At 36.6% G+C, this 22,317-nt stretch overlaps 1 protein-coding gene across 2 annotated transcripts; it reads left to right on the top strand.

The window, feature by feature from the left end:
• Positions 1 to 1,335: 1,335 nt before the first annotated feature.
• On the top strand, positions 1,336 to 21,826 carry LOC101893931 (SPRY domain-containing SOCS box protein 3). 2 transcript variants are annotated; one of them, XM_005185690.4, is made up of 4 exons: positions 1,336 to 1,418; positions 6,982 to 7,526; positions 20,836 to 21,391; positions 21,462 to 21,826. In XM_005185690.4, the coding sequence occupies exons 2-4, from the start codon at positions 7,131 to 7,133 to the stop codon at positions 21,587 to 21,589; spliced, it is 1,080 nt and encodes a 359-aa protein (XP_005185747.1). In that variant the 5' UTR covers positions 1,336 to 1,418; positions 6,982 to 7,130; the 3' UTR covers positions 21,590 to 21,826. The 2 variants fall into 2 exon arrangements, with proteins under 2 accessions (XP_005185747.1, XP_058985341.1); XM_059129358.1 differs by lacking the exon at positions 1,336 to 1,418 and adding an exon at positions 3,901 to 3,967.
• Positions 21,827 to 22,317: the final 491 nt, after the last annotated feature.

Below are 22,317 nucleotides of genomic sequence, written 5' to 3'. Positions count from 1 at the left end.
CCATGCATGCGCAGTATTAGCGTACAGCCGTTTACGAACGATATATAAACTCAATCAACTGAAGAGGGCTACGTAGGTCGACATACAACCTTTTACTAGAAAGTCGTTCTTTTACTGAAAGAGTAGAAAACTTGCAATAAACAAGCCCAATATCTTCAAGGCTACCAAATAAAGTGACAGCAATATTTAAAAAGTTTTAAACTTCTTCCAAAATTAAAATCTTTTCATATTCATCCTAAAAAGGAAAATTAGTTCTGTAAATGTTAAGATTGTTCTTTTTTATTTCGGAAATTCATTACTGAAAAATGTTAAAAATTTTCAAATTGTTGAACTATTGAACTGTTGAACTTAAAATGCAAATTACAGCTTTTAGATAATGAAAAAATCTTACTTATATTAATTTTCGCATCGACACAGCTGCTGGGACAATGAACTGTCAAACCGATTTTGGAACTGAAAATTTTGAATGAAAAATTATCGAATTTTGTAAAAATTGTTGAAAAATACAAATCATAGCAACCACCGATGTGCGTTGTATAAGGACACCTATAAAATCTACTTATTTTTGACAAAACACTTTATAATTTTTGACATATCAATGTTCCCAAGCTTTGATGCTTCTACCTATATTCTTCTACCATGGTAAAGTTTTAGTAGCAAGACTTTCAGAGTAGTATTTTCCATATTGAGCAATTTGCCCTACCTTATAATCTTTGTATCACGGTAGCATGATTGACAGAGTTTGATTGTCTCATGGTAGAAGAATATAGGTAGATGCATCAACGCTTGGGAACATTGATATGTCAAAAATTTTAAAATGTTTTATGAAAAATAAATGGATTTTTTTATACGGCGCAAGTCTGAAGTAGTTTTAATATGCATTTTTCTACAGTTTTTACAAATTTTAATAATTTTTCATTCAACATTTTTAATTCCAAAATCGCTTTGACAGTTCGTTGTTCCAGCAGCTGTGTCGATGCGACTACCTGTATTCTTCTACCATGGATTGTCTGCTAGATTGATTATGAAGGACTGCCATGTAGATTTTATACATTTACTAGTTTTTCCTTTTTTCCATAGACACAGACATTCTATAGGTTTTTCTGTACTGTTCTTGTACTTTGATTTTCATGCTTTGTGCCCCAAAATAATTGTTTCAAACAAGTTTTGTAGTTTATTCCCCTCTCGTCCCTCGCCCAAAAGAAGAGTTCATTCTTTATCCTTATTATATTTCTTCCAACGAACATTATTTTTTTATTGGTATGGCAACATCAATAAGTCGCGAATCGATTGTGTAAGCTCTTTTGCCTTTAATTGACTGTCGAATGTGATAACACTACTAATAATACGTATCATTTTTCGATCTAGAGTAACCTTTGTGAGGGCAAGCGTTCAATAATTGATTTTGAGGGCTGCTGGTAAATATCTTTTAGGAAAGAATAATTATTCATAATTCAATTAAAAAGACAATGAAACCAAGAACTTCCGATGCTTAAAAAGGTTATACATGTTTTTAATTGTGCAAATTTCTTAGAGAAAACTTTTCTTTTTGATAATTTTTTGCGTGGGCGAGGAGACGCCATCCGTGCGAAACGATGCCTGGTCAATCTTGTAAACAATAAATAAATATGTAAACATGTGTTACAGCAACGGCCCGGCTATAGGTTGGTTGATTGGCAATGGAAAATTACCCTACAATTGGGTGAAGATTAAAAAACAGGTTTATTATTTTTATTATTTAGTGCAATGTCAATGCAAATCTGTGTTATGGAATGAGGTTGGGTGGCATTGATTGTTGTTGTGTTGTGTCATTGTATGCATTATATTGTTGTTAAACTTATTTTATAATAATAATTAAGTGTTACAGATTTAATTGTGGTGCCTTCTATTAATTTGTGATTATCTCATACTGAAAGGCACTTACTTTTTAGAATTGGGAATGTTCTGAGAAGGCCCATATTTTCATGTGCCGGTCCCGTTATCGGAACAATTATTTAAAACATTTTATGCCACCTATTGATTTCATATGTTTCCAGAATCAGATCAGAAAATATCAATCATAAAATCAAATCATAAAATATTTTCAAATTAAAAAGCCTTTTAAGAACGGACGCATATTAAACATATTATGAAGTAGGTAGGTGGACCCAATTTGGTTCCTAAAAATGACGTCAATGAAATCGCAAACTAGGCGTGAGCCTCAGCTTCAGGGTAGCACTCCTGCAAAAATCGGGGAAATCCCCTCGACTGACGAGGAAGTGGGCATGGATACTACGCAGAATTCTTCAGACAACAAAAGTTCCAAATTCAAAGAGGCAAGAGATAAAAAAGCATATCGATGGGCGGTAAATTACTGTAGTAGATATGTCGATAAGAATCCGTCGCAGCTCACTGATAAGGAGTTGCAGCTTATTAGAAAAAACCTGAAGTTTGTTCGGAAGTTCGAAAAGAACTATCCCGACGCGACGTTAAGGGATCTTCCTATAAGCAGGATACCTACCCATAGAACAGAGGTGGAAACTGTCGAGGCCGCAGAAAGGGCGACGACTGCGGCAAGCACCTGCTCGTCTGGAAAGGAGAAGATTGGATCCAAGCAGATCCCTAAAAAGGCTGCGAAAAAGAAGAAGAAAAACTCGAAATCGTCCTCTGAACCCTCAGAACTGACTAAGCCGAGCTCATCAGTTGCTGGAACGGAAGAGATTGGACCTGAGCATATCCCTAAAAGGCTGCGAAAAAGAAGAAGAAGAAGAAAAATCGAAGTCGTCCTCTAAACCCTCAAAACTGACACGGTCGAGCTCATTTGTTACTTCATCAACTCTAACCGTAATAACGGTGAAGGAGGTAAATCAACAGGTGTAGAGGGCAGAGTCGGCTTCAACGAGCGGGCACAACAGCCTTATGTCTGCTGAGTGGCCAGTTTCGTCGAAGGTAGCAGCCTCGACTTAATCTCAGCTAATGGCTGTGTAGAGGGTGCGGTCAACTGAGTGGCAGGAACCTGAAGTGAAGAGAACGATAACGATGCAAACGGTTCAACAGTCCATCTCTTGGCAAAAAAGGGTAGTGGGAGGCATACTGATAGCAAGGCCGAACTCTACCGCTTATGACCCAAAGCCGAATTAGGATCAACAAACTGCTCAAGAGATGGCACCAGATGACCTAAAAGTAGCAGTCATTGATATGGCCGAACCCGTTGGGCACGATCCGGTATGTCTTCCTGTCGGATGAGCTCGAACAGAGCAACGTGCGTATTGACCGAGGTTCAATCTACTTGTGACAATAAGGAATCCGATGAGTTCCTAATTGCCGCTTTTAATGGCCTTGAATCTCTTAAGGAAGGCAGCAATGTCGCCGCCATGCCTGTCTCGAAAACCCCATGCGAAATGTTGACGGAATGGGGACTTCAGCGTGGATTCCACCTCCTATAATGGAGTTGAAGCAGATTTTTAAGCTCATTGAAAGGCAGAACGTTGGTCTTAGCACTGAAAACTGGCGTGTCCTAAATTCCTTTACCAACGGGTTAGTTTTAAAAGTAGCCACTGATGTGGCCGGGGAGGTCTTCCTAAGAAGTCGAGAGGGGCTGCTAAACTTTGGATTGGAAAAGATAAACTTTTGCTTTCCACCTGAGCCTGATGCAGATTAAACTGCATCATGTCAATGCCGCGGTTGCCGAAAGCTAGAAAAACACCCACATCAAACATCGTTATCGCGTCGGTCCAGGAGCCCAATTTTTTACAATAGGGTTTTCGGTCTAAACGGCAAGATCTTTTCGGTGTTCGTTTCGACGAGGTGAGGACCTATATAGTTGCGAAAAGAAACTAAAATCTAATAATTCCTTCTAATTTCAGAGACATCACCAACGTAAGTCTTGATGGAGGTAGTAGTAGTGGCAAATTCCTGCTGATATCCTCAATCTATATGCCTTACGAAGACCCGGGACCACCACAAATGGGCGTCCTGGACGTAAGAGGTGAGTTAATACTCAATTTTATTCTAAATAAAAATGTTCGAATTTGTAATGGGGGAAGTCTATGACATAACCCTCCCCAATATAAACAGGAAGGTATCTGAAATTTGTTTTCTTTTTTAAGTCACAATATGATATTCTTTCAAGTCACCAAATGGGGAGAAAAACATGCATTTTTATAAACCTAAACCTAAATTGGGCAAAATTTTAATTTCTTACTTCAGTGTTGATATTTGATCCACGAGGTCTGCAATCAACCAATGGCGTTGAGACAGCTTTGAATTATGTTCAAATAATCTTCGTTCAAGTTATGAGAAATCATGTTCAATCACCTGCCTTGGGAGGAAATCTCAGCCGGTTTAGTGGTCTAATGACCTGGCTGTTCTTAGGAAAGCTGGTCATGTAACATGAAACAGAGACAGTAGAACTAAATCTAACGCTGGTAGGAACGTCTATAAGGTGTACTCCCATAAGTATAAAAGTGAGTTAAAAAAAAGGCTAAATGTAAATCTTGCATTAGCTTTTGTGGGTCTTTACTGGGTGTGAAAGTCTAAGTATCCAAAGATCCTTCAAACTAAACAACGACTGTAGCGATTTTCAGGCAGAAATCTTTGCTGTCAGGAAGGCCATAGAGTTGCTGGCAAATAGAACATGTCGATAGTCAAGCGGCCCTGAAGGTTCTAAATTCTTTTACAATTAAATCTATGGCAGTTCTGCAATGCAGGAATGCTCTCTACAAGGTTAAGTCGTTTGTCAAACTTTGTTGGGTCCCGGGACACTCCAACATATATGGCAATGAATCGGCCGATGAATTGGCCAGACGCGGATCTGAGATCTAGAGATTGAGTGCTCAGTAAAGCCACCATTATACCACTTCTTCCAAGTACTGCATAAGCACTTTATTGGGAGATTGCAACAGATTTGGCTAACTGGAAATGGATGTAATGTCTCCAAAAAGATTTGACCGGTGAATTCCGAAAGGAGATCAAGGTCACTCATATCCATGACGAGGTAGAGGTTATCACCAAGCTGGACTTGAAGCTTTTGTGGTGGGCCTAATTACGGGAGACTGCCAAATAAAGGTCATGACATTCAAATGGGGAATGACGATACTGAATACTACAGGCTTTATCAGGACGAGGAGGAAACTGAGACGGTGGAACACTTACTCTGCCACTGCCCAACTCTTATAGGGGTGAGACATAGGCTACTGGGTTAGAAAATTCTGCCCGACTTGTCTTCTCTCTCCAACATCGAACCAGCAGTCATTCTTCAGTTAGCCAGAAGACTAAAATGGCTGAGGACGATACGCTGACTACACCGTGGATGCAAACCTACTAACTTATCTTCTCTTTATTCAGATTCTCGCTTCTTCACTATCCATTATTTGTTTCTTACTCCTTCCTTGTTCTATTCTCCTATCTTCTTTTAATTTGGATGAACACAATGGACCAATAGGTCTCCGAGTGGAGTGATTGTTTATACAACCGCGCATTCTTTAACCTAACCTAACCTAGTGTGGGGATAATGCTGTCAGATTTCTTAAAATACTGTATAGGGGCCTGGAAAACATAGACAGTATAAAGTGAGATGATGGTACCTGAACAAAATAGGGTCTAGATACTCTTAACTTTCTATCAGCCCTCTACTTTCCTGGTTGTAAGGATGTGGGTGGCAATTAGCGATGCTTCGAAAAGCTGTCAGCGAAGAAGCTGGCAGAAAATGGCACTTGGGAGCCTTTTGCAAAGTATCCAAAGCCAACTGGCCGGTAATCTCGAGAAAAAGAATTTGCTCCCTTTGACCAATTAGTAGGTCTGACCTAATAAATCTGAGTAGTCAGTTAATTTTCCAATGCAGTATCAGATATTTGACCTCAAAATTGCTATAGATTATACGAATATGAAGGTAGGTATTTATTATTGTCATTGTTTTGTCAATAAATACCTACCTTATCTACTACGAAAAAATCTACTCGGATCTGGTTTCGATTAGCATTTATTTACGTTTCATTTTTTTTTTCTAATTAGAGGTTATCACCAAGAGTCGCTGTCTGGCAAAAAGAATACCTGTACAACTATTTTATGTTTCAAAACTCAACTTGAATACCCAAATAAAAAAACCTAGTCTGAATTATGAAAAATAAAACTGTTTTCCAAGAGAAGAATGCCGGGGAATGTCTGTGTTTTTGATGACAATGGACTTTGGATGACAGATAATTGAAATATGAATGAAAAAAGAAATTATGGAGATTTTGAAACTTGTTTCCATACTAGAGTATGCGGTATCTTTTTCGGTGGAATTTAAACAAAGAATTTAACAAATAACAATTAAATAAACAATATATTTTTATAATAAAAACGGGATTTATAGCCAATAATTGAAGTTTAAATATAATTTTCAATTCAATTTCATATAGATTAGATTATTTTCAATGAGTTTTGAGAAAGCTTTAATGGCCCTGTAACCTTGAGAAAAAAAATGCTAACATGCTTCCCGGTTTTGTATTCTGCCAATGTGACGTACATATTCACATAACTAATCAGAATTGTTTCTTATCTCCTCGGAATGTGCATGAAAGCCTATGCTACTGCATACAATACCTTACGATTTTGAGTAGAGTGCACACGAACCACAACAAAACATTATCATTCATTAATCGATGCACATTGACAATAGCGCGGACGACGACGACGACCACGATGCCACTAGAACTCAATGTGAGCATTGCTTATATTACCCACAGGGTATGGTTGGCTGATCGTGTTTTTGTTTGAATCACTCAAGTCTTGGCTGGCCAACGAGGCGCATGCAAAATACTTAAATAAAATCGCATCGTATCGTATCGTTTCGGATCGCATTGTTATTGTTTATTTTCAAAACAAAGAAGGCAATAAATTCGTAATTTTGCCATAAAAGAACTTTTCTATTTTTCGTAGAAGTTTTTGGTTTCGTTGTGAAAAGAAAAAGAAAATCTGTCAAAACGGGTCAAATTTTAAGTATTCTATTTAAATCCCCAGCATTTACCGGCATTGCTCGCACCAAACGGCTAATTCCGGCATTTAACAATTATCTCTACACCAAATATCTGTATTGGTTCCTGCACCCACCGGCAAAAGAAAAAGCAGCTATTACAACTTTCCACCACCCGCCAATTTTACCATCCAACATGCCGCACCACAACAATCACCATGATGATGATGATGTGATTTTAATTCCCCACCCTTGTTCATATCGTGGACGTTCTTCGAACTCATCCAAATCGGTGTGTGCGGCCTATTGTGATTGTGAATTTCCCAAATCGACAATAGTGGCGGGTTATAAGGGTCATGTTCCAGATTTGATAAAATGTCGTTGTGGTGAAGATGATCCGGCATATCATTGCATCAATTGGCATTGGCATCAGCAGTCGGAATTAGATATCCATTTGGAGGGACCTAATGTGACATTCCATCCAACCTACTCACAGGGAACTGCCATTGTAAGGGGTGAAGAGCCTCTGGCACCGAATATGATGCATTTCTGGGAAATGCGTATACTCACAGCACTGTCCGGCACAGATGTGGTAAGTGGAAACTTCTTTTATAAAAAAAAACCAAAATCTTCCATGTAATCTGCCCTGGCTACATTCGATTTTTCGTTAAGAAATCTGCCGATTTCAGCCTGGCTGAATAGGATTTTCGTTAGGAAATCTGCAATTCAGCCTGGCTGAATGGGATTTTCGTTAGGAAATCTGCCATTCAGCCTGGCTGAATGGTATTTCCATTAGAAAATCTGCCATCCAGCTTGGCTAAATGGTATTTCCATTAGGAAATCTGCCAATTAGACTGCTGAATAGGATTTTCGTCAGAAAATCTCCCATTCAGCCTGGCTGAATAGGATTTCGTTAGAAAATCTCCCATTCAGCCTGGCTGAATAGGATTTTCGTTAGAAAATCTCCCATTCAGCCTGGCTGAATAGGATTTTCGTTAGAAAATCTCCCATTCAGGCCTGGCTGAATAGGATTTTCGTTAGAAATATCCCTCCGGGCTGGAATAGGATTTTCGTAGATTCCCATTCAGCCTGGCTGAATAGGATTTTCGTTAGAAAATCTCCCATTCAGCCTGGCTGAATAGGATTTTCGTTAGAAAATCTCCCATTCAGCCTGGCTGAATAGGATTTTCGTTAGAAAATCTCCCATTCAGCCTGGCTGAATAGGATTTTCGTTAGAAAATCTCCCATTCAGCCTGGCTGAATAGGATTTTCGTTAGAAAATCTCCCATTCAGCCTGGCTGAATAGGATTTTCGTTAGAAAATCTCCCATTCAGCCTGGCTGAATAGGATTTTCGTTAGAAAATCTCCCATTCAGCCTGGCTGAATAGGATTTTCGTTAGAAAATCTCCCATTCAGCCTGGCTGAATAGGATTTTCGTTAGAAAATCTCCCATTCAGCCTGGCTGAATAGGATTTTCGTTAGAAAATCTCCCATTCAGCCTGGCTGAATAGGATTTTCGTTAGAAAATCTCCCATTCAGCCTGGCTGAATAGGATTTTCGTTAGAAAATCTGCAATTCAGCCTGGCTAAATGAGGTTTTCCATTAGGAATCCTTCATTTTCGTTAGGAAATCTACAATTCAGCCTGACTGAATGGGATTTTCGTTAGAAAATCTACAACTCAGCCTGGCTAAATAGGATTTTCGTTAGAAAATCTCCCATTCAGCCAGGCTGAATAGGATTTTCGTTAGTAAATCTCCCATTCAGCCAGGCTGAATAGGATTTTCGTTAGGAAATCTGCAATTCAGCCTGGCTAAATGAGGTTTTCCATTAGGAAATCCTTCATTCAGGTTGGCGGAATAGGAGTTTTAAGAGGAATCATATCCCAAATGTAGATTTTCTTTAGATTTTTTATTGCGTTTTTGTTTATAATTGCAAATAGAATGTAAAAGTTAAATAACAACTACGTTTATCTAAATCTGTTGTAACAAAACAAACACTTCAGAATTTATAGGTAAACACTTAGATATTCATATCGTTTATTTATTTGCATTAGTTATTTTCAATAGATAAGAAAAAATATTAGTTTACCTCATGGTTGTTGTTATTGTAAGTAACTGTTGTCACAATATAACAATTAACGGCTAAGTTTAAAAAAACCATATAGAGCTCAGTTCAATTGCAGATTACCTAAGACAATTTATATTTAGCTAAGAAATATTCCAGATTTTCTTATGGGAAATTTTAAATCGATTTGGAAAAAATATTTATCCTGGCTGAAATTAAAATTTATGCCAAAATTGTTTTTTTTACATTGTTTCAAAATAGTACCTTAGTTTAAAGAAGTCAGTAATTTTCATGCTGACAGATACTACATCATTAAGGATGACGTATAATTTATGGCGACCATCAATGTATATTTTCTAGAGCATGTAAGAAATACGACTCAATGGAGAAGTTTCTTATCTTCTTTTTTTGTTTGCTAATTCTCCCCAGCCTTCCGTTTTACACACTTAATACTGAATGGAGATTACAATAAAAATGAAAACAAATTATTAAGTGGCAGATTTTAATTGTTTCTAGACTAATTCTGAGAATGCCCTCAATGAATGGCCTCCTTTGGTCCCAAATATGCCTACGTTGCTAAGTGTGTCTTCCATTCTATTGACATTCACAATATTAACTCAAGCAGAGCTCGTTATCTGCTACTACAATAAATGCAATCATCTTTTGGAAGTATTGTGTCCGACTTTCACAGAGGTAAGCGCGAGAAGAGATAAGCTGAATGTCAGCCATATGGCAAACAAACAATAGAACAAGTAAAAACTCAGTAAGTTCGACCGGGCCGAACTTTGGATACCCTTCACCATTTGGAAAGAATTTGGAAATTTAAAGAAAATCCCACACAAATTCTGCTAAAATCTTAAAAATACCAAATATGACCGCTATATTGAGGTCTATACGAAGTTGTGCATAGGCAATTACTAATATTCAAATACGAAGCTTGAAAAAAAAATCCGGCGAATAATGTAGCTAAAATCTTCAAAATACAGGATATAGGGAGGTATCGTTATACCGAGGCTATACAAAGACCAGGAACTGCATAGACAGTTTTCTGTCATAGGCTGTAGTACCTATTAGGAACTACAAATACGAAATTTCAAAGGATTTCGATGAATATTTTACCTAAAATCATCAAAATATCGAATATAGGGAGGTACTGATATATGGAGCCTATACGAAGACCTGAACCTGCATAGACAATTTTCCGTCACAGGTTGTTGTATCTATTAGGAATTTCAAATACGAAATTTCAAACAATTTCGGTGAATATTGTGCCTAAAATCATCAAAATACCGAATATAGGGAGATACTGATATATTGGGGCCTATAAGAAGACGTGGGCCTGTATAGAGCATTTTCTGTCATTGAGTGTAGTTCCCATTACGAACTCTAAATACGAAATTTCAAACAATTTCGGTTAATATTGTACCTAAAATCGCCAAAATACCGAATATAGGGAGGTATGGATGTATAGGACCTATACGAATTACTGGACCTGTATAGACAATTTCCTGACATAGACTGTAGTTCTCATTTCGAATTCTAAATACGAAATTTGTAACAACTCCGGTGAATAATGTCTCTAAAATCATCAAAATACCGAATATCGGTGAGTTCTGTTTTATGGGGTCTATACTATATCGTGGATCAATATAGCCCATCTTCGAACTTGATCGGCCTGCAGATAAAAAAAACTGACCTGTGCAAAATTTTAGCTTCCTATCTTTATTCGATTTGACTCTAGCGTGATTACAGCAGACTGACAAACGGGCAGACACGTACAGGGCTAAATCGTCTTAGAATTTTACGCTGATCAAGAATATACAGGGTGAGATAAAAAACTACAACAAAGTCAAGTGCCATAATTTTTAAATTTTTTAATTTTTTTTTGAATGAAAGCAAGAAATGTCGGTAATAGCATCAAATTTTAGAATATGTTTAGATTTCTTCGAATTGGTCGCCTTTGGCATGAATTATGGCCTTCAAACGGCCAATGAAACCGTCACACTCTGCCCGAATGTTGCTCTGCGGTATTTTAGCCCATTCCCGGCGAAGCGCTTGCTTGAGGTGATCAATACTTTGGTATTTTTAGTGCCAACCTTGCTTTCCAAAACACTCCAGACACAATAGTCCAATGGATTGGTATTCGGAGATTTTTGGTGGCCATTGTGCGCTGGAAATGAAGCGAGGAACCTCATTTTGTAACCATTCTTGGGTGGCTCTTGCTGAGTGCGATGGTGTTGAGTCCTGTTGGAATGTCCAAGGTCTGCGGCCGAAATGTTTGCGTGCCCAAGGCTTTAATACACCCTCGACCATTGGCTGTTATGACGGCCAACACCATTACCATGGTCGGCGCTTAAGTTCTGGTGGCCAACCGAAGAGGCACAATTTAAGCTAACCTCTTTGGCAAGTAAACACGATCATTTTGTTTGTTTACAAACTGCTGGACAACGAATGTTTTCTCATCGGAGATCGGAGAAATTCAAATTCGGCAGTTCACCACTGTCGGCCAAGCGAAGCAACCCTTTAGCTTTTTTGAGTCTATTTTCTTTCTGTTGCGGTATATATTTCAATGGCTTTGCCCCGAGCTTAATTTTCAATATTTGCCGAATCGAATATTGCGATACATTCAGCTCACGAGTCATTTTTCGGCGAGGGTTTTGATTAAGTCGCTTTTTTACTTTTCAAACAAATTCTGGTGATACTTTCTACCGCACACTTCCTTGACGTCGGGCTACGCTACCAGTATCACAGTAACGAGCGATATGGGTACGAGACACAAAAGATTTATTCACATTTAAATGCTGGAGTGCTCTAACTATAGCCACTTGTGGTTTTCCAGCCAAATATAAAGGAATAACACTATCAAGCTTGAATTCCACCACGAATACCGTTTTTTCTGGAAACTTCTCATCAAAATGCTTTTGTACGCTTGTAAACAATATAATGACCTGTCACTGGAATAATTTTAACAGTTGTCGGACGAGTGGCTTAGAAATGACAGCAGTCTGAAGTTGGTTGCAGTTTTTTCATCTTCCAGGGGCTAAAGTTCTCGAAAGGAACTTCTTTGGTAGATTTTCAGATAATTTCATTGAAATCATCAAAATACCGAATACCTCCCGATATTATATGGGGGCTATACGATATCGCCCATCTTCGAACTAGATCTGTCTGCAGACAAAAAACTGATCTATGCAAAATTTTAGCTTCCTATCTTTATTCGTTTTGACTCTAGCGTGATTGCAACAGACGGATGGACAGGGCTAAATCATCTCAGAATTTTACGCTGATCAAGAATATATATACTTTGTTAGGTCTAAAAATTATTATTTCGATGAGTTACAAACGGAATGACGAACTTAATATACCCTCCATACAGTGGATGGTGGAGGGTATAAAAAAATGTTATTGTTTTTTTTTAAGCACAACAATAAACCTTCAAAAATTGCAATTCGGGCATTGCAATAAATATTTGAATGGTAATTTCTCAACCTTGAAATTCAAAAAGTCCATGGAGTCAATACACTCCCGGGACAAAAAATAAAAAAACAAAACAAAATTCTCAAGAAATTGCTGCAGACGTGACTTGTGAAATGTAGGCTGGCATATATTCAGACTGACTGGAAATTAGGTGCCATGGGAAATTTTTCAGTAAGGCCTGGCTGAAAAGGGGAGATTTGATTTAGCCTCTTTGAATATCAAATTTTTTAGGGAATTTTCAATTCTGCATGCCTAAATATGAATGCCCAAAAGAAACTTTCAATTCAGCCCACCTACATCTGAATTTTGCGAGCAAATTTTCAATTCCAGGCCAGTCTGAATATGTATTTCCAAAGCCTGTTTGAGTATGTATTTAAATAAGACTCTTAGTATTCAGCCTGATAGAATTTAAATTTCAGTCCCACTAAGCATGAATCTTCATAGGAAAATTTCAATTAATTTTTCAATCCATTGAAAAATTCCCTTCCGTTTTCGATTTCATTCAAGAATTCTGCAGCTAATTATAGTCAATACCATCATGCCAATAAATTCATTAATTTTTTAATTCCGCATTGCTAAACATGTAATTCTTTAGGAAATTTTCAATTCTGAATGGCTAAATATGAATGTCCATAAGAAACTTTCAATTCAGCCCACCTACACCTGAATTTTACGACCAAATTTTCAATTCCAGGCCAGGCTGAATATGTATGTTTCCACAGCCTGTTTGAGTTTGTATTTTAATAAGACTCTTAGTATTCTGCCTGATCGAATTTAAATTTCTGTCCCACTAAGCACGAATCTTCATAGGAAAATTTCAATTAATTTTTCAATCCATTGAAAAATTCCCTTCCGCTTTCAATTTCATTCAAGAATTCTGCGGCTAATTTTAGTCAATAACATCATGCCAATAAAATTCATTAAATTTTTAATTCCGCATTGCTAAACCTGTAATTCTTTAGGGAATTTTCAATAATGCATGCCTAAATATGAATGCCCATAAGAAACTTTTAATACAGCACACCTACATCTGAATTTTGCGAGCAAATTTTCAATTCCAGGCCTGGCTGAATATGTATTTCCAACAGAAAATTTTCCATTAAGCCTGGCTAAATATGAATATCTATGGGAAATTTTCAATTCAGCTGTTTGAGTATAGATTTCCATAAGAATCTTACTATTCTGCCTGGCTGAATATGAATTTTAGTATGACTGAGCATGAATCTTCATAGAAAAAAATTTCAATTAATTTTTCAATCCATTGAAAATTTTCCTTCCGTTTTCGATTTCATTCAAGAATTCTGCGGCTAATTATAGTCAATACCATCATGCCAATTAAATTCATTAAATTTTTCAAAATAGTTCACACTGTCATTTAACGTGACCTAAATGATGACGTATCTGGCGACATATATTGGGATCTCTGATCTCTTAACAAATTGTGCCAAATATTTGAATAAGCGCCATAGAAATTCAGTCTCGCTGGCGCCGTCGATCGTTGAGACAAATACAAAATCAAAACAAAAAACCCACTGAATACCATTTCACATCGTTGAGAAAAAATTCTCGTATGACATCACACTCAGTGCTTGTGGAGCGTGCCGCTTAAAATAGTTTCTTCATTAAAAATAATTTCATTCAAAATTCAAATTTCAAAGAGACGTAAATAAAAATGGAAATTAATGAAACAATTGTTGGAAATACGGGTTCCACACAAACATTTTACATAATTCTCTAATGTTAAAAAAATATGATATCTGAGCATCTCAGATTTCGTTCATCTATGGGGTTTCCAGCTATCCAATATTCTGGCGGCCACAACTGAGCGGCATTCACTTGAAGTGATCACTCGCTGGCTGCGTGCTCCCGCCTTGTAATGCGAGAACACTGGACGTAATTGTGTGGTTGTCAGTTTTTCTTGTTGTTGTTTCTGTTGTTTTTATTCGGTACCTATAGGGGTTTGCATTTGCTGTCCAAAGTCATGGACAGCAACAACAAAAACATTACTAACAGCAAATAACAATAAAACAAAACAGTAATCATTCTTTTATTTATTAATGTGTCCAATTTGTGGATATGCAGTACGGGGTTGGATCGGAGGGCAAGATACGATAAAATTCACACAATATTCTTGGAATTGAGAAATTATTCATTAATTTGCATTTTGTAACAGGTGGATTTTTTTATGAACGAAGTGAAATAGGGAAATTAGTTATCGATTCGGCCAATGGAAGTGTATATTTCCTAAATTCAGATTTCCACAATAAATTTTTGAGCAGTTCGGCTGAATTGACACTTTTGTGGGGGTGGATTTTGTTTATGACCGAAGCGAAATAGGGAAATTGGTAATAGATTTAGCCAATGGAAGTGTATAATTCCATGGGATGGGATTAATTTTCAAAAGGGCTAAATTCAGATTTCCAAAATAAAATTTATCTTGAGATTTCCATTGGAAATTTTAAATTCAGAACAGATGAATTGTGGTTTTCATAGGCCCCTCTGAATTAAAATGTGCAGATGAAATTTTGAATTCAGCTCGGTTCAATTACAAAAAATGCATGCTTTCAAAATCTGCATTTAATTTATTTTGAAATAAAAAAATATGTTTTTATACCCTCAGCCATATGGCTATAATTTGATACGGCCAGAACGTACCTTATCGAAAAATGGTTTTGAGACCCTAGGTCTCTTTGGACCAAATCCGTTTCAGGACATTTGGAGCCGATCTAGAGATGTCCGCCCGTCCCTCTGTCTATCTGGACAGGGTTAAATCATCTCAGAATTTTACGCTGATCAAGAATATATATACTTTGTTAGGTCTAAAAATTATTATTTCGATGAGTTACAAACGGAATGAGGAACTTTATGTACCCTCCACACAGTGGATGGTGGAGGGTATAAAAATGTTATTGTTTTTTTTTTTAAGCACAACAATAAACCTTCAAAGATTGCAATTGTTCGGGCTTTGCAATAAATATTTGAATGGTAATTTCTCAACCTTGAAATTCAAAAAGTCCCATGGAGTCAATACACTCCCGGGACAAAAAATAAAAAAGCAAAATAAAATTCTCAAGTAATTGCTGCAGACGTGACTTGTGAAATGTAGGCTGGCATATATTCAGACTGACTGGAAATTAGGTGCCATGGGAAATTTTTCAAAAGGGCCTGGCTGAAATGGGGAGATTTGATTTAGCCTAGTTGAATATCAAATTCTTTAGGCAATTTTCAATTCCGCAGAGCTAAACATGTAATTCTTTAGGAAATTTTCAATTCCGCGTAGCTAAATATGAATGTCCATAAGAAACTTTCAATTCAGCCCACCTCCATCTGAATTTTGCATTTTGTATTTTGTATTTTAAAACACAACAATAAACCTTCAAAGATTGCAATTGTTCGGGCATTGTAATAAATATTTGAATGGTAATTTCTCAACCTTGAAATTAAAAAAGTCCCATGGAGTCAATACATCCCCCAAATAAAAAACAAAAACAAAGTTAATCCTCAAGAAAGCGCTGCAGACGTGACTTGTGAAATGTAGGCTGGCATATATTTAGGTTCAGACTGACTGAAAATTAGCTGCCATGGGAAAATTTTCCGTAAGGCCTGGCTGAAATGGGGAGATTTGATTTAGCCTAGTTGAATATGAAATTCTTTAGGGAATTTTCAATTTCGCATTGCTAAATATGAATGTCCATAAGAAACTTTCAATTCAGCCCACCTACATCTGAATTTTACGAGCATATTTTCAATTCCAGGCCAGGCTGAATATGTATTTCCAAAGCCTGTTTGAGTATGTATTTTAATAAGACTCTTAGTATTCAGCTTGATAGAATTTAAATTGAAATCCCACTAAGCATGAATTTTCATAGGAAAATTTCAATTAATTTTTCAATCCATTGAAAAATTCCCTTCCGCTTTCAATTTAATTCGAGAATTCTGCGGCTAATTATAGTCAATACCATCATGCCAATAAAATTCATTACATTTTTAATTCCGCATTGCTAAACATGTAATTCTTTAGGGAATTTTCAATTCTGCATGCCTAAATATGAATGCCCATAAGAAACTTTCAATACAGCACACCTACATCTGAATTTTGCGAGCAAATTTTCAATTCCAGGCCAGGCTGAATATGTATGTTTCCACAGCCTGTTTGAGTTTGTATTTTAATAAGACTCTTAGTATTCTGCCTGATCGAATTTAAATTTCTGTCCCACTAAGCACGAATCTTCATAGGAAAATTTCAATTAATTTTTCAATCCATTGAAAAATTCCCTTCCGCTTTCAATTTAATTCGAGAATTCTGCGGCTAATTATAGTCAATACCATCATGCCAATAAAATTCATTACATTTTTAATTCCGCATTGCTAAACATGTAATTCTTTAGGGAATTTTCAATTCTGCATGCCTAAATATGAATGCCCATAAGAAACTTTCAATACAGCACACCTACATCTGAATTTTGCGAGCAAATTTTCAATTCCAGGCCAGGCTGAATATGTATTTCCACAGACAATTTTCCATTAAGCCTAGTTAAATATGAATATCTATTGGAAATGTTCAATTCAGTTTGAGTATAGATTTCCATAAGAATCTTACTATTCTGCCTGGCTGAACATACATTTAAGTCCCACTAAGCATGAATTTTTAGAGGAAAATTTCAATTCATTTTTCAATCCATTGAAAAATTCCCTTCCGCTTTCGATTTCATTCAAGAATTCTGCGGCCAATTATAGTCAATACCATCATGCCAATTAAATTCATTAAATTTTTCAAAATAGTTCACACTGTCATTTAACGTGACCCAATGATGACGTATCTGGCGACATATATTGGGACTCTGATCTCTTAACAAATTGTGCCAAATATTTGAATAAGCGCCATAGAAATTCAGTCTCACTGGCGCCGGCGATCGTTGACACAAATACAAAATCAAAACAAAAAATAAAACAACCCACTGAATACCATTTCACATCGTTGAGAAAAAAAAATCTCTTATGACATCGCACTCACTGCCTGTGGAGCGTGCCGCTTAAAATAGTTTCTTCATTAAAGATAATTTCATTCAAAATTCAAATTTCAAAGAGACGTAAATAAAAATGGAAATTCAGCAAATAATTGTTGAATATGAGGGGGGGTTCCACACAAACATTTTACATAATTCTCTTATGTTTTTTAAAAAATTATGATATCTGAGCATCTCATATTTCGTTCATCTATGGGGTTTCCAGCCATCCAATATTCTGGCGGCCACAACTGAGCGGCATTCACTTGAAGTGATCACTCGCTGGCTGCGTGCTCCCGACTTGTAATAAGAGAACACTGGACGTAATTGTGTGGCTGTCAGTTTTTGTTGTTGTTTCTGTTGTTTTTATTCGGTACCTATAGGGGTTTGCATTTGCTGTCCAAAGTCATGAACAGCAACAACAAAAGCATTACTAACAGCACATAACAATAAAACAAAACAGTAATCATTCTTTTATTTATGAATGTGTCCAATTTGTGGATATGCAGTACGGGGTTGGATCGGAGGGCAAGGTACGATAAAATTCACACAATATTCTTGGAATTGAGAAATTATTCATTAATTTGCATTTTGTAACAGGTGGATTTTTTTACTACCGAAGTGAAATAGGGAAATTAGTAATCGATTCAGCCAATGGAAGTGTATATTTCCTATGGGAGGAAACTCATATACAGAACAGCTAAATTCAGATGTACACAATACATTTTTGAGCAGTTCGGCTTAATTGATACTTTTGTGGGGGTGGATTTTTTTTCGACCGAAGTGAAATAGGGAAATTAGTAATCGATTTAGCCAATGGAAGTGTATATTTCAATGAGATGGGATTATTTTTCAGAAGGGCTAAACTCAGATTTCCAAAATAATTTTTTTTTAACAGCTCGGCCGAGCCGAAATACTTAAATTACTAATGATTTCAGCGAACATTCCCTATGGGATGGAATTCATGTCCAGAACGGCTAAATTCAGAATTCCACAAAAAAATTTTAAACAGCCCGGCTGAATGTGGACTTCCAAGTCAAATTTTCATTTCTGTCCGGTAGACTTGGGATTTTCAAACGTAATTTTCGGTGCAGCCTGACTGAATAAAGAATTCCAAATTTTCAATTCAACGTCGCTGATTTGAGATTTCCATTGGAAATTTTAAATTCAGAGCAGATGAATTGAGATTTTCATAGGTCCCTCTGAATAAAAATGTGCAGATGAAATTTTTAATTCAGATCGTCTCAATTACCAAAAAAAAAATACTCTCTTTCAAAATCTGCATTTAATTTATTTTGAAATAATAAAATATATTTTATAACCTCAGCCATATGGGTAGCTGTAGCTTTGATACGGCCAAAACGTACCTCATCGAAAAAATGGTTTTTAGACCCTAGGTCTCTTTGGACCAAATCCGTTTCATGACATTTGGAGCCGATCTTGAGATGTCCGCCCGTCCGTCTGTCTATCTGGCTTGCTGGTGCACACAATAACTCTCGTAGGGAGTATCCGATTTGGTCCAAAGTTGGTACATCGTAATATTATGGTCAAACTTAGATCGGGTTCGGAGATAGGCAAAATCGGTACACTCCTTCTGGTACCTCCCCCACAAAAGGTCAAAATTTTCAAAGAAAATATTTTACTGCACAGAAACAGCAAGGATAGTCCGATCTTGCTCCAACTTTGCAAATCTTCATATTTTAATCAGTGCTAGGTAAGGTCAATATCGATCCACTCTATCAAGTACCTCCCCCACAAAATGTCAACATTTTGAATAATTATAACTCTCATAAAATATGATCTAAGTTTCCGATTGTCTTCAAATTACACACATCACAAAATTTTTATTAACCTAAGGTATGGTGTGAAGATGGAGTATATCGGTCCACTCCTTCTGGTAACTCCCCCACAAAGGGTCAAATTTTTGAATAACCATGAAGCTCATAAAATGCAAAATTAACATCCGTTTCCATTCAGACTTGACACATGTCAATATTTCCATCAACACAAGACCTGCTGAGAAGATGGGATATATCGGACCACTTCTTCGGGTAACTCCCCCACAAAGGGTCAAAGTTTTCAATAACCAAAATGTTGATAAAATCCGAAATAAGCATCTGGTTCTTTTCATATTTCACACATCCCATTATTTTTATTAACACAAGATGTGCTGGGAAGATCGGATATATCGGTCCACTTCTTCTGGTACCTCCCCCACAAAGGGTCAAAATTTTGAATAATAACAAAAGGGTCAAAATTTTGAATAACCAAAACGATTATAAAATCCGAAATATGCATTCGCTTCTCTTCATGTTTCACACATCCCATTATTTCTACTAACACAAGACCTGCTGAGAAGATGGGATATATCGGTCCACTTCTTCGGGTAACTCCCCCACAAAGTGTCAAAATTTTGAATATCCATGAAGCTTATAAAACGCAAAATTAACATCAGTTTCCATTCAGATTTGGCACATTGCAATATTTCCATCAACACAAGATCTGTTATAAAAATGGTAGAGCTCGGACCATTCCTTCTGGTACCTCCCCCACAATGGGTCAAAGTTTTCAATAACAAAAATGTTTAAGCATCCCGGTTTCTTAAAATTACACAATCAAAATATTTTTATTAGCTCAAGGTTTGGTGTGAAGATAGGATATATCGGTCCACTTCTTCTGGTAACTCCCCCACAAAGGGTCACAATTTTGAATATCCATGAAGCTCATAAAACGCGAAATTAACTTCTGATTCCATTCAGACTTGGCACATCTCAATATTTCTATGAACACAACATATGTTATGAAAATGGAAGAGATTGGGCCTTTTCTTCTGGTACCTCCCCAATATAGGGTTCAAGATTTTGAAAAAAAAAAAAACGCTCAAAGAAAGCGAAATAATCGTCGAACTCTCTTGAAATTTTCACACATAGAAACATTAGATTAGAAGAAGTGTAAAAATGGAATACTTCGGTCGACTATATCTGGTACCTCACGCAGATTTCAACATTTTTTGAAAATTATCACATATCTCATATAAAGTGAAGGAAGTAGTCGATATAATCCTAACCTGGAACGTCGCAATATTTATTTAGGTCCGATACGAAATTGATAATATTGGCCCATTCAGAACCCATTCCATAGAGGGTCAACGGTTTAAATAATCATAACAGTGGTCAAAATATATTTTTAAATAATCGATTATTGGCTGAGGGTATACATCTGTCGGCAAAATCGACTGATACTTCTTAACTTGTTTTTAATTTAGTTAAATTAATTTAATGTTGATAAATATTTTAATTAACTTATTATTTATTCATTCATTTATTTAATCCCTCTCTCCCTCTCTCTTTCAGATGTTCGGCGTGGGCACGGACAAGGTCGATTTAACCCAATTCAAATTCCATTTCGTTTCGGCCTTGGGAACAAATGCCCAATCGTGGGGCTTCTCCTACGAGGGTAAAATCCATCACAACGGCTATCAATTGCCGTATGGACAAAAATTCTCTCAGGGCTGTATAGTAGGAGTCCTGTTGGATCGAACACGAGGACAGTTGGAATTCTTTTTAAATCGTCGTTCCCTTGGTGTAGCTTTCACTAACATACCCACCGATCCCAGTGTTAAATTATATCCCATGATCTGTTCAACAGCAGCTAAATCATCAATACGTCTCATCAATGCCACCTCCCAACATGAATGCCTACAGCTGAGAGCTTTTCGAGCTGTTTCGAAACAACCCAAAGCCATGGAAGAGCTAAGACAATTGCCGGGCCTAAAGACGATCATGAATGATTATTGGTTCCTTGCACCGCCCGTACGCTACTCGCAAGAAAGTAAAAATTCTCAAATCGATATGCTCGATGAGGCAGTGCTGTCGAAGAATCGACGAGGCCGCAAACAAAAATACAAAGGTAACGGGGTTTAAGCTTAAAATACCTATTTTTAAATATCCTTAATAATTTTTTTTTTTCTTTATTCCAGATGACGATGTTGATGTCAATGATCTCTATAGCAATGCCCACAAAATTGCCCTGCACCACCGCGCTGAAAGTGATGAGGAGCCAGCTCTAAATGAGTATTTTGATGAATATTTTCATTATCTTTTCTAAGCAGCCTTCCACACTACTGCACCAGTGCTTCGGCCTAGTTGTGATATGCTTTACTCCCCCTTTGACCTTGTGTGAATTTTAGTTAGGTTTTGTAGAACTATACTTTGAATTGTGTTCATTTTTCATTTTATGCCCAATGAAGAATAATTTGCTTTTAGTCATTAAAATAAGTCATTGTTAAGCTGTTTCCATTAACCTTAGGACTTACGTTTAAATAAAAGAAATATTAATTTAAAATTGGTAATTGGTCTTCTGAATCAAAACAAGTAAAATAGTATAAATCGGACAGATTTATACCTCCAGCCTTGAGTTATGATTATTCAAATTGTTGATCCTGTATGGTGGAGGTTCCGAAGCAGTTGGCCAATATTAACCAATTCATATCTGACCTAAGACTAAAAAATTTTACACCGTGCCAGATCTGGACTATATCGACGACTTCCTATACTTTATGTGAGATATGTGCAGATTTTTTGGAAAATGTGGAAATATACGTGAGATAACAGATATAGAGGACCACAGTATTTCATTTTCATACTTCATCTAATATATATAAAAATATTGGTCGGTGCAAATTTTGAAGAGAATCGAACAGTTTTATCTATTTTTATGCGAAATCTTAAATTTCAAAAAAAAAAAAAAAACTTATTCATACCAGATTTCTGATGAAGAAAAATATTTTTATATATATATATATATATATATATATATATATATATATATTATAT

Source organism: Musca domestica, unplaced genomic scaffold (assembly GCF_030504385.1).
Source record: "Musca domestica strain aabys unplaced genomic scaffold, Musca_domestica.polishedcontigs.V.1.1 107, whole genome shotgun sequence".
Taxonomy (NCBI): domain Eukaryota; kingdom Metazoa; phylum Arthropoda; class Insecta; order Diptera; family Muscidae; genus Musca; species Musca domestica.
Note: the sequence above shows the minus strand (reverse complement) of the source record. Positions and strands in the feature narration are given on the sequence as shown.

Coding starts and splice junctions, on each gene's coding strand:
- LOC101893931 (XM_059129358.1), top strand. CDS start 3,916: ATGCCTTACGAAGACCCGGGACCACCACAAATGGGCGTCCTGGACGTA. Junction 7,527..20,835: donor CACTGTCCGGCACAGATGTG/GTAAGTGGAAAC, acceptor TCTCTCTTTCAG/ATGTTCGGCGTGGGCACGGA. Junction 21,392..21,461: donor CCGCAAACAAAAATACAAAG/GTAACGGGGTTT, acceptor TCTTTATTCCAG/ATGACGATGTTGATGTCAAT.